General features: G+C 47.4%; 1 protein-coding gene across 11 annotated transcripts in view; it reads right to left on the bottom strand.

Annotated features, from left to right (window-relative positions):
- Positions 1-3,626: 3,626 nt before the first annotated feature.
- Positions 3,627-17,096, bottom strand: part of LOC129129936 (lethal(3)malignant brain tumor-like protein 3) — a 40,961-nt gene continuing 27,491 nt past the window's right edge. For 10 of the 11 annotated variants that reach the window (XM_077189750.1, XM_077189752.1, XM_077189748.1 and 7 more), the window contains 4 exons: positions 16,774-16,835; positions 13,692-13,858; positions 9,111-9,173; positions 3,627-5,831 (listed from right to left, as the gene is read on the bottom strand). In XM_077189750.1, coding sequence (XP_077045865.1) covers positions 5,703-5,831; positions 9,111-9,173; positions 13,692-13,858; positions 16,774-16,835 — 421 coding nt within the window. In that variant the 3' untranslated portion in view covers positions 3,627-5,702. The remainder of the gene's footprint in view (positions 5,832-9,110; positions 9,174-13,691; positions 13,859-16,773; positions 16,836-17,096) is intronic. The other variant, XM_077189747.1, reaches the window with a different exon arrangement.

Genomic DNA, 17,096 nt, shown 5'->3' with positions numbered 1-17,096 from the left:
GACAGCAGGTTCCCTCTCCACCCATCCCCACATCCTTCTTCCCACTGGGTTGGCCTGTCAGGGGAGTGCCGTGGTTTGTCTTTACAGTTCCTCCTCCTGAGAAAGTTGTAGGATTTGAGAATTTTAGGTTGTCAGATGAGGTTTGTTGTGGAAACCAGGGTGGTGCAGGATCCAGACAGTGTGAGCTGAGAGTTGGGGTCTGTACCCCCCTCCTTGTACATCCATGCCTAACAGCAGGTTACCCAATAAAATGAGAAACCCCTCCAGTCCCTCCAGGGGGTTTGCAAACCCCACTGAGCATCATGTGATGGGTCTTGGCACAAGGGACAAACCAGTCCACAGAGCATGGTCAGGGCTGAAAGAGTAATTTGAGCAGGCAAAAAGATCAACCACAGGTTTTCCCTGCCAAAGGAGAAATATGACTTGGGACAAAAAAATTCCATGTTTGCCTGAGCAGAATAATCTGCAAATGCAATCAGCCATTTGGGTAATTGATGTTCCTTGCTGTGCTCAAACTTCTCCGTCAAAACTGTGGGGGAAAAAAATCGCTGCTGAGGAGAAACTCAGATCTCTGAATTGCAAAGGACACAGCCACAAGACCCAGCACAGCCCCGAGGGAACTAACAAGAGTACAGAGCAGCATTTGATGTTCCCGAGGCTGCTCCGAGCAGCCCAGCTCCCCAGACCGGGAATCCGATCACGGTAACAAAAGCAAACAAACCACGGTTTAAATAGAAGCAAAAACGTTGGAAGGGAAAAACCAATGAGAGCAAATGTTTACCCCAAAGATGGGATAGTTTAGAAATTATGGCTGGGAGCCAACTCTCCAATATTTTTAGTTTCAGAAGGTTTGCAAGCCTCAGCTGCCAGTGGGGCCCTGGCCCCTCTGCCCTTGGAGCAGTGACCTGCTGCAGGTGCAGCTCCAGACACCCCGGGGCAGGAGCAGGAGGACAGGTTCAATGCCTCCTTTTGGGACACATTTGAGAATGGCTTGCAATTTATCAGCTAATTATGATTAGAGCAGAAACAGGTAAGGTAATTATCATAGTTATGGACACACAGTGAAGAAGCCTGGGGGCATTATGGAAAGGGAAAACCGACAGACCCTAAAATGCAGTTTTAATATGGATTCATACTAAGAACAAGATCTTGCTAGCTTTAGTCAAAAACCCACCTTTGAGAGCTGCTTTAAGAAGATGAAGTTCTGGGATTGTTTGTGATAGGAAACCATGAGGGATTAAGGAATTCAAGAGGAAACCACAAGCCTTCCAGTGCCTACAGGGTCTCTGGGAGACCCAGAAAGGGACTTTGGACAAGGGTCTGGAGGGACAGGACACAAGGAATGGCTTCCCAAAGGGCAGGGATAGATGGGATACTGGGAAGGAATTGTTTCCTGGGAGGATGGGGAGGCCCTGGCACAGATTGCCCAGAGCAGCTGTAGCTACTCCATCTCTGGATGGTCTTTAGGGTCCCTTCCATCCCAAATCATCCCAGGATTCGATGATTAAAACCTGGCAGCAGCAGAGGAGAGTGAGGAATTGGAGAATCAGGCACAGCTGCAGCAGCCAGTGCTATCCTGTGAACACATCAAGGAGAGCTCAAGTACAGAGATAAGAGCAGACAAAAGAGATAAAAAAGAAGACGATGCCTTGTGTTGTGACTGCTGTTTAAGGGAAGGACAACAATGTGATGACCAAACCCCCCCAGTGCCAGCCCTCCAGGGCAGCCAGCCCCTGCTGAGGTCAGCCCCACACACAGAAGAAACAAACCAGGTGTGAACTGATATTAATTTTATTCACATTTCCAGAGGAAAGCATCGGTGGAGTGCAAGGTCATGGCTAGTGTAGAAAAGCTCAAGTATTTGGTTTAAAACAGGCAGATATTTCTGAGGCTGAGCCAAGCCCCTGCTCTCTTCCCTACACGTGCTTCCAGTTCAAGTAACAGGAATCTCCAAAATAAGCTGGCTCATCACATCATGGGGGGGATGTCAAAAACCTTAAAGCTCTCTGTGGTATAAATCCCTAAGTAGGGCATAAAAGTAGCAGACAGGAAATCTTGTACAGCTGAACTGGCTTATCCTTGGGCCAAGTGTTGGGCTTTTCCTTCAGCAGCAGAGTTTTGCTGTCAGTGATGCCAAATGCTCCTGTCCAATTTTAATGTGATTCATTACCCAGAGCTGAAATTTGCTGCTACTGGATTATGGGGATGATTGTTGGTGATGGCACAGAAAAAAAATTTAACAGGACTTCCAGCCGAGGAGAAGAAGAGAAAAAGAGAAAAAATTGATTGCTTTGAATTTCAAAAACAACAAAAAGGGAACAAAAACACAGCCAGGAATAAGATTTTGAGAACTGAAATTCCTAATTGCACGGCTGGCCCATGGGAACTTGACACAGCTCCGAGTTGCTTCTAAGGAATATATCTGTATTGCTAAGAGACTCCTGGGTTCAGCTGGGCCAACAACTGGTTCTTGCTGACATCCAGCAGACTCAAAATCCTCCCAACCCCAGGTGGCATTAACCAGCTTCAGATTTGCTCCCCACAGAGCCACAACTTTTGGATTTTTGCTTCAAAGTGCACATTTCAAATTACACAAGGCATCAGATGACCAAAGACCTCTGCAGAGCCCTGGCCACGCCACAGGCCTGGAGCAGGACTGGGAACAGGTGGAGCAGAGTTTGGACAGGCAGCAGGAACAACTCAACGAGACACAGTGGAAAGCAGCACTCCCTGACACAAGTGGAATGGCACCAGCAACTGATGAATTCCTAAGTTTTGGGGCTAAAAGATGAGATGGTTTAGTTTTTTTCTATATTGTAAATATCAGGGAGTTTTAAATGTGTCCAGTGAAGACACTGGAAGTCTTTTTGTCCTGTGAAGTTGCTGGATTTAATTGGAATACAGCTATATTTGGGAAAGGAGTGGGTAATAGATGTGTGCACATTCTTGCTTGCTCTGCAAAGACAATTATCAGATTACAAAAAAAGGCACAAGAAGCACATTCCTCCTTCTTTTATCCCTAAAAGGTTCCTCCTTCCCCCCTGCTGAAAGCACTGTGCTGGCTGTCACTGAACAACCTCCAAGTACACATTTTCCTCTTTGATCCAGCTGGCTCGGAAGCCCCAAAGATTAAAGATTTCTCTTCTGTTTGAATAATGTCACTGACTAGAATCTCATGGCTTGTTTAACTAATTCTCTTCATCCTCCATCTATATATAGTAAAAAAAATGGAATTAATATTATATTTTGGTTTATTGCTAGAGGCAATCTGCTGTCCCCCAAATCAGGCTCCCAAAGGAAGGAGGTGAAACAGAAAATCTGGAAGGACCTGCTTGCTTGAAACAAGAAAAAGGCAAAATTGCACTTGCCCCACCTGGCTGGGTGTCACAGAGGGGGAAACTGGGGCAAGGAAGGGCTCAGGATTATTTAGCAAGTCAGTGGAGAGCCAGGAATAAAACAGCCCAGCTCTGGATCTTCTGTTCCAGTTGTCAAGAAACAATTTTGCTTTGCCCAGAAGGTAAGTTCTGTCAGAAGACAGGACATGCCACTTACAATTCAAGTCTTAATGTTGACACTGGATGTGCAGAGCAGGATAAAGGAATGTGACTCTTTGGTGAACATCCTGGTTATCATACTAAAAATGTATTTTAATAAACTAAATTCACCCCTTGCCTAGTCCTTAACACTGCCATAAATTTCTCCCCTGCAGCTGCCTGGCTGATATTTAATGGTTCAGCTATTAAATATCCCACCAAACCTGTGTCTTCTCTGTGAAGCTTAAACTCCTAAAATTCTTATTAAAAAAATATGGAAACAAATTGTTCTAAATATTATTCCAGGAGTGAATTGCTTCAGTGGTGTGGATTCTATTTACAATTTTAAGGAACCTTCTGCTTCAGACAAGTCACAAGAACCTTCTCAGCAGCAGGAGGGTTGGACAAAGCATGTGGGTGACAGGAAGGGGGAACAAGTGTGTTCCTTGTGTCACCACAGTCACGGACAGCTTGTTCACTCTGTTCCTGTCAGCTCCTGGGTAGCCATGCTGGTGGCAGAGATGCCAAGGGAGTTTGAGGTGCCTGTGGATGGATTACATCACCGTGCAGTGTGCTGAGACACCCCCACAGCCTGGCAGAGGCTGAGGGCAGAACTTGCCTTTGGCAGCTCCAGGTGACACCCCCAGTGCTCCCACGGGTTCCCACACACACAGGATTCAGCCAGCAGCTATGGACAAAGGGCTGCAAGGGCTGCCTGAGCTGAGGTGGTTCTAGAACAGCCAAACAGCCATCAGGGAGAGTGGGCAGAGGGAGAGCCACGAGCTGGTGCTGCCAGCAGCAAGTGGAACAGTGCACAGAGCCCAGCAGGACTCAGCGTGTCTGCCACGGGGAGAGGAGAACTCGGGAATGCCCGTGTGGAAACCTCCACCCCAGATGTCCATGGGATGCTCCTTAAACTGCCTCTGCTGCAGCAGGAACCACCCGTGCTCCCAGCCAGGAGAGCACAGGCTGCACGTGTAGGAACACAGCCCCAGGCTCCACTCCTTTCCCCACACACAGCAGCTCTCTCTTTTGGGAAGTTCCCTCATTTTGCTGTTTAAGTCCTGATTCCTCTCCAGTCTCACATCCCTGTGTGCTCTGCCTGCTCTCCTCCCAGAGGCAGAGGAGCTGCTACCCTACCCTCCAGCTCTCTGGCAGAACCCATCGAAGTCCACCTCAAGGGACAAAGGCCAAAGCACTTCACATTCATCAGTTTGGATGGTTCAAAAGAAAAGCCATTTGTTTCTAGGAAATCTGTTTACACACACACTCTGGCCACTGCTGGCTTCCCAACTCCTATTCTTAGCATTTGGCTGACAGTGGAGAGGGCAAGAACACACACCAATCCCCAAGTGCTCTTGATTGTGCCATTTTGCCAGATGTTCCTGGTGCAGAAGGAGCTGCACAAAAGCACTGATGGGAGAATTACAGCTATAACACATCTCTCTCTCTCCAGCAGCAGATGCCCTTATGGGATCTTTGCCTACCCAAAGCCCACCTGCACTGCCCTTGCCTCCTGACAGGGAATGACAGGAATGAGAACATTTTGCTTGCTGGCAGAACCAGAGCAAGCCATCCCTGATGGAAACCTGCTGCTCATGCTCCCTTCCTGCTGGGTGTAAGTAGCCCAGCAGCCAAGGGTATCACAACAACCAGGATCAGTAAGAAAAACTGGAATTTAACAATCAGTCCTGAAAAGGTCAGCTCCTGAGTCACAGCAGAGAAGGATACGGGGGAATTGCTTTGAAGTGCATCTTTTTCCTCTCTCTTTATTACACAAAACACATTAAACTCGCTGGTGATCACTCAGTTTTTCAGGCACTATCGCTGGACACAAAGCCAGTTTTACTCAAAACTTTCTTCTTGCTCCTGCAGCTCCACCAGTGCTACCCTGGATTCCCCTTAGAACTGGAGGTTTCTTCTCGATCTCAAAAAGAGATTGATATATCAAAACCAATTCAATTACAAAATATAATAATATCCTCTTCTTGGAAGTGAAGCTGCCCCATATTCCAGACTGTGGCAGGATTTTTATAACCTCAAACCATTTTTACTAAATTCTACTTAAAATGCATCAGAGTTCCAATCCACCTGTCTGGTGTGTTGTAATGCTCACAGCTGAAGATCCATTCCCTGTCAATTCCTCCTGGATCTGCCAAAGGCCTCTTCTCAGTTGTCTTCTGCAGACTTGAACATGAGGATGGCATTGTAGATCTTCAGGGCAGGGCCCAGCTTGATGCTGAGTATTTTAACGATGTCATTCTGCTTGAGGAGCAGGAAGGCCTCGCCATCAATCTGCTGGAGGTTGGAATAGAAACAGGACCGGGATTAACCACCAAGGGACAGACAGGATTTCCACTTCTGGTCATTCTGGGATTCTTGCCTAGTTCTGGCCCCTACACCCCATGATGTCCTCTTTCCAAAGGACACAGACCTCATCTCACAGAGCTCTCCCTAGAAATGGAGAAGCTCTGCCCATGGCAGAGGTAGAATGAGATGAGCTTTTAAGGGCCTTTCTAGCTCAAACCATTCCATGAGTCCATATGCTATATAGACTAAGGCATAGTGAAGATGCAATATGGCTGGAAAAACAGAGCCTCCTACTCCATCAACAAGGACATATATTTGATTAGATGCAAATTAAGCAACTGATGAACATACTACCAGGTGAAAATACAGAATACTGCAGGTAGCAGCAAGTAAGATCATGACACACCGTTTCTGGAAGAGGTTAAAATTTACTCAAGCAAGAACATCCACAGAGACAACACAGATATAATTAATATAAACCCCAAATGCTGCAGGGAGGAAGCCAAAGATTAATGGACACAGACAAACAATAAGTGTCTCCCTAAGTTATTCCATTAAAATCCATTTACAGAGACTGACAGTGTCTCCTCCTCTCACTTGATTCTCACCAGTGCAGCACACAGCACTGGACAGTCAGCCCAGCCAGAATAACAATTCTGCTATTTTTGTAGTTTTCCCAAATAGAATATTTTCGGATGTCAATGCCTGGTGCAAGAGGAAACACTGAGTAAACTCAGAGAACACATAATTAAATCAAAGAGCTGGGAGCCAGGAGATTTGGTTTTCCCACCTCTCACCACATAAGAGATCCTCAGCAAGTTACTTAACCTGCTACTGAGAGTAACTGGGAAGTTAATTCCTGCACTGGGAATGACAGCAGTGCTCCCAGACCACACATGGCCACACCATGTCCTTGAATCTTATTTTCAAGCTGCCTCAAGTCTACACTGCTGCAATGAATGTGTTAAAAATAGCCTGAAATAAATAGGACTGTGCTGCTTAAATTAAATAATAGAGTCAAGAGGAGCAGAAAACTGCTGGAAAACAGTCCTACATTTCAAAATGGCTTTCTGTCCACTATTATTTATCCCTATGCTTCATTTTCACTGCAGTTCCTTACACTCACTTATTTTAAACAGTCCTGCCCTAAACTGGACCTAGAAGCAAGTCTGTGCTTTATTATTCATTCCTTTGTTCCATCTTATTGGATAGGTTTTAGAATTCTGTGCAAATTTGTTCTCTTCATTCCTAATGTAAGCAGCAACTTATCCCCCTCCAGCCCCCTAGCAAGGGAAGTCTGCAAGGGATTTATTTATCATGGATATGAAGCACTTGGAGGCTGATCCTGGACAGTGTGGGGGAGTTCAGCTCTCCTGTCACTCACACGTGTATTCTGGCCAAAGACAAACTGCTAAAAGGGTTTTAATTTCAAACTGACAATGTGCTTTGAGCATAAACTGGAAAAACAACACAAGCTCCTCTAAATTGGGTGTAGGGAACCTCACTTAGAGACTGCAGAAAATAAGGATTAGAACAGACTGTGGCTATGGCACTCTCAGAACCAGAAAGTATTCACTGTGCTCAGGACCAGAAGAAATAAAATACATGGAGAATGGTTGGATTCATTAGATTTGCTGGTACATCTCACCTCTGTATACACCTTCCCTAGAAATCCCTTTAACACAGCTACAGTGAAAGATGGGTTCATTTGAACAAATTTCACTATTCCCACTATATTCAGTTCATAAGTATTCTACTGTATTGTCACATTGTGGACAGTGCTTTTTGCAAGCCTCTATTTCTTTTGCTTCCTATTTTGTGTGAGTCTGCACAGTTTTTAAAACAAGAGAAAACAAACCACAGATAGATAAATCCACAAAATGCACTGCAGCCTGATTCCCCCTGAAAGGGAGCCAGCTCTGGAGCAGACAGCGATTACAGACCTGCCCTTTCCAGTCACTGCCATGCAGGAGGAGTGGCTCCAGCCCTTCCCTGGAGCTCCTACAGTCACACAGGAGAGCTCTGAGGACAGAATCACAGAACCATGGGATGGTTTTGGTTGGAAGGAACCTTAAAGCTCATCTTGTTCCACCCCCTGCCATGGGCAAGGACACTTTCCACCATGCCAGGTGGCTCCAAGCCCTGTCCAACCTTGCCTTGGATACTTCTAGGATAAGGCAGCCCCAGCTTCTCTGGGCACCCTGTGCCAGAGCCTCCTCACCCTCACAGGGAGGAACTTCTTTCTAATGCCCACCCTCCTTCAGGTTAAGGCCATTGCCACTTGTTCTGTCATTCCTCATCTAAAGACCCTCCCCAGCTCTCCTGGAGCCCTTTAGACCCTGGAAGGGGCTCTGAAGTCTCCCTGGAGCCTTCTCCTCTCCAGGTGAGCATCTCCAGCTCTCCCAGCCTGGCTCCAGAGCAGAGGGGCTCCAGCCCCTGGAGCATTTCTGTGGTCTCCTCTGGATTCACTCCAGGAGTTCCACATGTTTCTGACACTGGTGTGCCCACAGCTGAAGGGAGTTCTGCAGGTGGGGAATGACCTGAGCAGGACAGAAGGGAAGAATTCCAGCCCCACGAGCTGCCCACACCATGAGATGAGTCCAGGACAAGGCATCTGTGCAAATTCATCAGGGGCTCCTAAAGAACCTCTGAGTGATACCTGCATGTAAGTGGAACCAGAAGCACCCAAGAGATCCCTATTTGTGATGCACCTACAGAGCTGAGCCAAAAACCAGGACAGCCACACCCTGTGCCCATGGAGGTCTCCCAGAGGCCATGGTGCACATGCCAGGAATGGGACTAGAGCCCAGCCCATGGCAGTACTGACAGGACACTCGTCACACAGGACATGCTCTGACTTTCCAACCTCTGCTTGTCGAACTAAATGTTCCCCTCCTGCTCTCCCCCCAGCCCATGGGAGAAGCCAGCGATTCCTGGGAAACCCTGTGCCTGCCAGGCTCCCCAGGAGAAACAAGCACATGTCCTTGTTAGAGGCAGCAGATGAGATCCTCACTAACCATTCCAACAGGGCATCTTTAGAGCAGTGCCAAGCCCATGGCACAACGGTCCAAGACAGGATGTTAAGCATAAGCTCCATGATTGGAACTGCAGGGGAAATTTAAAGCAGCAAGATGCAATTAGCCATGGTGGAATTCAGCTCCATGCTGAGGCTGCCACTGCTCTGCAATGAAAGGGCTGAGCAGGTCTGAGCTCTCTGCTGTAATTCCAGGGATCTGCAGCACAGGGTCTGGGCACACCCCCACTTACCTCTTCCCTGAACACAGATGCTTGCTCTTTGCAGCCAGGTAAACGCTGGATAAAACTCACCACCTGCAATTGCATGTAGGAGAAAGGAAACACAGACAACTAAAATGAGACATCATCAAGAAAAAACCCTCTAATTTCTGTATGAGAATTCCCTATGCAAGAATTTTTAAAACTTAAATAGTCAAAACTCTCACATTAATGAAGGATATAGATGGAAAACATTGCTGGGTTGTTGCTGCAACTCCTCTGCATATTTTGGTTACCACCAATAACTGCCCCTATTGCCCTTTGACCATTTCTCTCCCTGTAAGAATCCAGCTTTTTCACTCTTCTAGAAGGTTCTCACAGAAATCAACATTATTTTTCCAGATAAAAAGCTATATATGGCTTAGACTACTTTAAATTCACTCACAACTCCACTTTCTCTAAAGTACTGTTGGAAAGTAAAACAAACATGAAAAAAGGATTTAGACAGTTTCCCAAGATGACATGCCTCTAAGAGACAAGATAAACCAACTGAATGAGCACTGCTGGTTTACCAACATGCAAAGGCAGAAGAGCTAGAAAGGAAGATGGAAGGCAGAAGAGAAGGAAAGGAATTTTGGTTTAATTTAATCTGTGCTGGGTGCACAGGAACCAAGAGGATTAAACAAATAAAAGTTAATTTTACATTTCACATTCAGAAAAACCTTTCTAGGCAAGGAATCTGTTAACATTTGGAATAATCTCCCTGGACTCATGCAAGCAGCCCTGGGGTTACATTATATAACACCAAGGAGTGTGAGGAGTAGCCCTGTGTGCAGTCGAGGATGACTTAATGTGCATTGTCTTCTCCAGCTGCAGCTTGACTGGTTCACAGGAGATTTGTATACTGAGGCATAATCAGATCAAGCATCTCCTGTTAATTGGATGCTCCCTTGCAGGAGCAGCTCTGCTTCATGAGGTGTAACCATGTGAGTTGTTGCAGATGTGACATTTCTTCCCTCTACACAAACAAGCAGCTGGGAGGGGTCACTGTCAGATTCAGGCTCCTTTCAACTCAAAATTGTCGAAGTCTCTCCTTAATCACATCCATGTACCTCCAGATCATCCTACCCCTAGACTTGTAGTCAATCCCTCCCCTGCAGTTCCAGCCAGGCAGGAACGGGGCTCTCAGAGTGCCCTCCAGGTTCGCTCTGCCCTGGCAGAAGCAGCTCTGACTCCTGTGGTTTCTGTTATGTAACCTGAAAGCAGAGCATCCCTCTCCTTCATCTTCCTCTTCTGCTCCATCTTAAAGGCAAACCCTAAAATCCACATCTCTGTTGGACAGTGACTCCAAATTTTCTTCTGCAGAAGTGTAAACTCCTATTAATAATCAATACCAAAACACTACTTTCCTTTTGAGTCCCCCTGTCTGCTAATAATTAAAACATAAATGAAAATCTTTCTGCCAGGTCTGGCTCCTTCAAGAATTTACAAGACAGTTGGACCCTTGGGGCAAGAGCTGAGTGCTCTTCAGTGTCTGTGGCACTGAGAGGCTGGAAGACATCTCCAGGGAATGAATAACCTGGGCTTGGCTTGTTCCTGCATCCTTCCCTGCACAACTGCTGCTGGCTACTGTCACTGACATGGAGTGACAGACCTTTGATCTGCCCCAAGTCCTTTGTAGGGACACTGCAAGCTCCCTGTGCCACTGGAGAGGCCTCTTGAGCAAACAGCAGCCCTGGGGTTTACCAGGAATGGAGAAAAGAGAGGGAAGAAAGATGCAAGAGGAGAAAATGGGAGAGGTCCCCTGGACATGAGACAGACCCCACTGAGCCACAGGGACTTGCCTGGCTGTCACTGCTGGGGAGGAGGGTTCCCAAACCAAGACAGGGCAGTTGAGGGAGGCTTGGGAGCATAAGAACAAAACACCACAGGAATCCAACACAACCCCACAATACTGGCAGGGAAGCCTTGAACCCTGAGAAAGGCTGAGACAGGGAGGGCTCAAAGTGAGGGTGGGACAGGTGTTGGACAGGGAACATCTCAGTGGGATCAGAGCTTTTCTATAAGAAGGTAAAAGTCTGCTGGCCCTTCCTGCTGTAACCATCCCATGGCTCAGAACTGCCTGCTGGAAACTCTTACACTCCCCAAGCACATGGGTGAAGGGAAAGGGCTTGAAAAAGAGCTTTGTGCAATCCTGAGAACACCCTGGAAACTGGAAGGGTGGAAAAGACCACCCTTCTGGAAGGTGCTGATGTGTGGCAGACACACTGAGATCAGCACTGGATTGATGGCCTCTGGTGACAAGGCAGCCCCACACCACACTCCTGCTGCAGCTACTGCAGCACTGGCCCCTCTGAGGCCACAGAGAGGAGCTGGGTTAACTGGGATCTAGAAATCCACTCACACTTGGCACAAGGACAGTCCCCCCACCTGGGGCATTGGCATTTGAAGCAGGATTAACTAATGAACAATACAACTCTAGCACATCTTAATGTTCTTCTATGAGTCAATAGTCTGTGCTCTGAAAACATGACAGGAAGCTTTCAATAAATACCAAAGCTGCATTAAAGTAACTACTCTTAGTGGCTGCTCAGTGTTACCACGACTTTCTTAGCTTGAGGGCCCCTAAATGCTGCTACTGCTCTGCCATTTCAGCTGCTCCCAACCAACAGAGAATTAAAGGAATGTTTTTTTCCTTAATGTGGGTTTTATAAAATAAAAACAGTTCTTCAGCCTGAAATCAAAGGAGAATTTTACACCCCCATCGCTCCTGTTTCAGATCAGCACAGGATTCCTTTGGACTCCTTCAGGACTCCTTTGTGCAGCAGAGTTCAAAGCACAACCCAACAGCAAATGTTTGCCCCGCAGGAAGATGTTGGGAGCCCAAATGCCAACAGACCAAATGTACTTTGGACACCCTAAAACACAGCAAGTCCTGCTGCTTTCAACTCCCAGATCTGTGGCTACATTGCACTGCACATGCTGATCCTGCAAGTGCTCAGAGAGAACCCAAATTGATTCCTCTGGGAATTTGTGATGAACATAATTTAAACCAGACGCACTTTACTGAAATTCAAGATAAAACCTGTAATGACTTCAGCCAGTACATTGTGGTGCTGCAACTGAGCTTTTTAATGTGCCATTCACACTGCTACTGGCAGCCAAAAGTTCCCCAGTTGTTTCAGGCTGCAGCAGGGTTCAGTTTATTCTGGGTTTGAATCACTATATCCAGTGCCCTGCAACCATGTCTGTGGTCCCTGCTCACACTCATCTGTTATCAAACTAATATCCCAGTTAAATTTACTCAGCAGTTGCTTTAAAGGTCAACTGCAAAGGACAAATTTTATTTGGCTTGGATCCTGACACTGTACTCCCATGAAGCGGCCTCCTGTTTTATCCAAAAGAAAGAGATTTTGATTATCATGTCAGAGGATTATCTGCTTCTGACTTTATATATTTCATAAAAGACCTTTTGGAAAATCATTGGAAGCTTTCTCAAAAGGACAGGAACAGTAAATCTTTCAGAGATTTTTTTTCCTCCAGAGTATGAATTTAATTCTAAGACATTTTTATTGAAAAGAGCAAAAAAACACAACCAAAACCCAACACTACCACCAAACCACAACAACTCAACACAAAAAAGGACCAGGCTTTAAAACATCAGCACTAATTGCTCTGTCCCTTTTCCAGCTGCTGTGGTTCCCATCTTCCACATCACTGCAAATCCCACCAGACTCCTACCACTCCTCCAGCATGAAGAGCAAAGTCAAGATAGGATTTATTTGATGTTAAGAGGCACTTAGGGAAAATGCACTTTCTAAAAGTCTCTGAAGATCCTCTCTGCATCATGAGCAGCAGTACCTTTTTCCTGCTTTGCAGATTCTCTGCATCCTTGCAAGCACAACTCTACAGCACACTTCTCTGGAATTAAATGCCCTGCAATTAAGCACCAGGATCCAAATTATAACCATTTCCCGAGCACAGAGAGAAATATTATTTATGCCCAAGGCATCGAGGCAAAAACCAACTACTCAGCACACAAAACACTCTGGCTTTTTCACACACCACCTAATTACAGGAGACATCTCAAGAGCTGCAGAGACACATCTCCAGCTGCACAGCTACCTCTGCCAGAAATCAGGTCAGGCTGTGGGCAGTTTTGTTCCCAGGGAATCAGGCAGGGAGATGCAGCAGGAGTGGGCATGCACAGTACAGTCTGGAATTATCTGCACTGTAAAAGTGAATCAGCAGCAAAGTCACAGGAGAGGGGGAGGGAGATCAGAGAAAGGGAATCTGCTGTCAGAATGATGCTTCAGGCCCGAGGACTGAGAAATCGAGGGGCAAATAAACAGAGGGAGAGAGGGAGGGAGGAAATCCTTTTGAGGGCAATAAGCTGTGGATACCATAGGGTTAACAGGGGTCCTTCCCCTCCCTGATAAAGGGTCTTGGGTTTAATTTCCAGCTGAGTCAGCTGTGGCACATGCACAGCAAACACAAGAGCACTGCCTGGGAGAGGGGAAGGAAATAAAGATGTCTCCCAATAAGCACTCCAGAGGAAGAGTGCTCTGGCATTCCTGCATCCCGGGAGAGTGGGGCAGGGAACAGGTAACTCACCTCCTCCACAGTCCATTTGGCAACTTGTTTGGCTGTCAGGCCTGAGACCTCTGGCAAGAGCCTGCAGTGCTGCTCCCAGAAGAGATGGAGGCGATGGGTCGGGTTAGAGGCCAGGGAAGGCATGAAGATGGACTGGTGGAGGGCCTGCTGGAGATCCAAATCAGGGCCTGAAAAAGGAAACAAGATAAGTCAGAGACAGGCTTCAAGTAGGAGCAACTACATCAAAGCAGGAAGAAAGGTCACAGCCTGGAGGGGAAAGCAAGACAGGGTGAGCAGAGCCAGGCACAGCTACTGTGTGGCACACGGAGCTCTCAGGACGTTCTCCCTCTCCCGAGCAGGAGAAAGGGAAAAAACGGTAAGATTGCCAGGCTGGAGGCTTTATCATTAGCTTCTTCCCTGGAAAATGATGTCATGCTGCTAACAGAGAAGATGTTTGCGGCGTTTTATTGACAAGGTGGAGGAATTCTGGTAACAGCATCCTCAGCTGGGAACTGATGGCACCGTTCCAGCCCCAGCTGTAGCCAGAACTCTGTGCTGCCAGCATGCCTGGGCTCACTCCCCAGGAGACTCCTAGGCCAGGAGTGCTCAAGGTACCTCCAGACATCAGCTCCCTCCTCATGTGTCAAGTGAAGCTCTGAAAACCAAGACAAAAAAAGGAGGAAGGAATCACCCCTCCCTAATGAGATCACTGGAGCAGTGCAGAGTCACGGCCCTACAGGGACGTGCTGGTTATACAACAGGAAGCCAGGCAGGGATGGGAGCAGGCTGGGAAGTACTCCTCTGGTTTATAGTGGCACAGGGGGGCTACCCCCGACCCCCCCCCCCCCCCACCCCTGCAGGCTGCCCAGCACCATCCCATGGCATCCCCGAGCATTCCCACTGCATCCCAGCCCTCGGGAAGGCTCCGTGTGCCTGGAGCAGCCACTGCTCTGCTGCCCCTGCTGTTCTGCTGCCCCTGCTGCTCTGCCTCTCTGCTGCCTGTGCTGCTCTGCCTCTCTGCTGCCTGTGCTGCTCCTGCTGCTCTGCCTCTCTGCTGCCTGTGCTGCTCTGCCTCTCTGCTGCCTGTGCTGCCCCTGCTGCTCTGCCTCTCTGCTGCCTCTACTGCCCCTGCTGCCCTGCCTCTCTGCTGCCTGTGCTGCTCTGCCTCTCTGCTGCCTGTGCTGCCCCTGCTGCTCTGCCTCTCTGCTGCCTGTGCTGCCCCTGCTGCTCTGCTGCCTCTACTGCCCCTGCTGCTCTGCCTCTCTGCTGCCTGTGCTGCCCCTGCTGCTCTGCCTCTCTGCTGCCTGTGCTGCCCCTGCTGCTCTGCCTCTCTGCTGCCTGTGCTGCCTGTGCTGCTCTGCCTCTCTGCTGCCTGTGCTGCTCCTGCTGCTCTGCCTCTCTGCTGCCTGTGCTGCTCTGCCTCTCTGCTGCCTGTGCTGCCTGTGCTGCTCTGCCTCTCTGCTGCCTGTGCTGCTCTGCCTCTCTGCTGCCTGTGCTGCCCCTGCTGCTCCTGCTTCTCTGCCTCTGCTGCCCCTGCTCAGCGGCTCTCAGTGGGCTGGGATGTAGGATGTGGGGGGTAAGCAGTCACTACGTGGAAAGCACAGAGGAAAATGGCAGAAATACAAAGAAAAAAAAGATTCCCAGGGCTTGCCAGCTGCCCCCTAGCTGAAGGGGAAGCAGCTCTGGAGGTAAAGCCTGTCCTAGTGAACAGTCACTCCCCTGGCCCCAGAGCCCACTCAGCTCATCTCATCTCCACATCCCTATTGGTCATGGGACAGCATCAAATAGCATCAAATTTCTAATAATGAAACCAAGGGAGGATAAATAAAGCCTGAGTAAGAACTGCTCAGTTCAGGAGCTCTGGTGGAGAGAAGGGCACAGGACCTGCTCCTGAGAGGGCTGTTACTCCCTCCTTCCCTGCTGCACTGCTGCAGTGGTGGAGACAGACAGCACCTGGTCTTGTCCCCACCTCCTGCTCCAGGAGGTCCCACTTGTGCCCAAGGTCTCCACCACTGCCACATTCCTGCTGGGTGGGCATTACTTCCATCTCAGACCAATTCGTCTTCTCCACTAAGCACAAATCCTTGGACTAAGCACCCAAACCATGACCTAGACAAGTGACTTTCCCTCTGACAAAGAAGTAGTGATCTCATAGTTTAAACACAGCTGAGAGGAAAGCTCTGGGTAATTGTGAAATTACAGGTCAGTGGATGATTGCATTTCCCTCCCCTGATTTCCATCACTCCATGGAAGGTGAATGTGAAGGGAGAGTGGGCAGCTTTCCCTGCCAGCTGCAACTGCAGCTTGGAGCTAGCAGATCCCTCAGCTCTGACTGCAGAATTCAGCACTAGGTAAAAATGAGTATTTAAAAAAAAAAAAAAAAAAAAAAAAAAAAATCAACATCCAGGCACCTGTCCCAGTTTGTGCCTGCTTAGCTATTTTTGATTGGAGACTTATTACCATCTTAAATCCTCCTAAAAGCCTGGTCAGCTCCATTCTCTGAAATGGCTTTTTATAGTAAATCTGAAAGTTAAGCATATGGTTTGCTAAAGTGATAGCAGAAAGCTGCTCTGATAACTTAACCTGTCACATACCAGGAAAAAAACACCACTGTTTTTCCATTTAGCTTTTCATTTTCTTTTTAATCCTTAAGAGAACCTTTAAAAAGTCTTGCAATGATTCAGAATATGTTTCTGAATATCCATGAGGGTCTAAAAAAAGGGGTTGATGGAACTTAAACTATCTGCTAAGTTTTGAGCCAGTCTCCCTTGAGCCCTGTGCTGGCTCTGTAACAGCCTGACAAAGGTCACAGACTGTTTGAGAACCCCTTGTCACTACAGAGGAGTTTGCAGTGCCACAAAAACCATGCAAACTTGTCTTCTCAGTTAATAAATACAAGGCTCCACTCTACAAAGTATTGAATCTTTCACTTCTACGTAATTTTACCCTTTCTCCTCATTTTAAAGGAATTGCCATCATCTCCAGCATGTGCTTTCTCTTGACTGTGGAATCAAAGACAAAAAAATTAGTGAATTCTGAATGCTCCTCGTGACTGTGGGGATATTGCAGAGATAGGCACACAGAAAGAAGGAATAAAACCAACCTTTCCCATTACTTTCCTGTTTCACCAGCTGAAACTTGATATAGGCATGTGAGCACCCGAGCCTGAAAGCAACAATTACAAAACATTTCAGAAGATATAGAAATTAATGTAATTTCTTCTCCATACAAAGATAAATGAGATTTATAGAAATAAAAAACTTTTTCCTTTTAAAATAAGCAATAGCTCCATCCCTGACATCTCTCTGAGCTAAAGGCTGTTCTAATAAATTCATGGCCAGAACACAGATCTGAGTTTACTGCAGGAAAGAGAGGGCCCAAAACAACAGGAGGAAGGGAGGAGATTTACAATGTCATTCTAAAACA

The sequence above is a fragment of the Agelaius phoeniceus genome, chromosome 22 (assembly GCF_051311805.1).
Source record: "Agelaius phoeniceus isolate bAgePho1 chromosome 22, bAgePho1.hap1, whole genome shotgun sequence".
Lineage (NCBI taxonomy): Eukaryota > Metazoa > Chordata > Aves > Passeriformes > Icteridae > Agelaius > Agelaius phoeniceus.
This window is presented reverse-complemented; position numbering and strand designations above follow the sequence as displayed.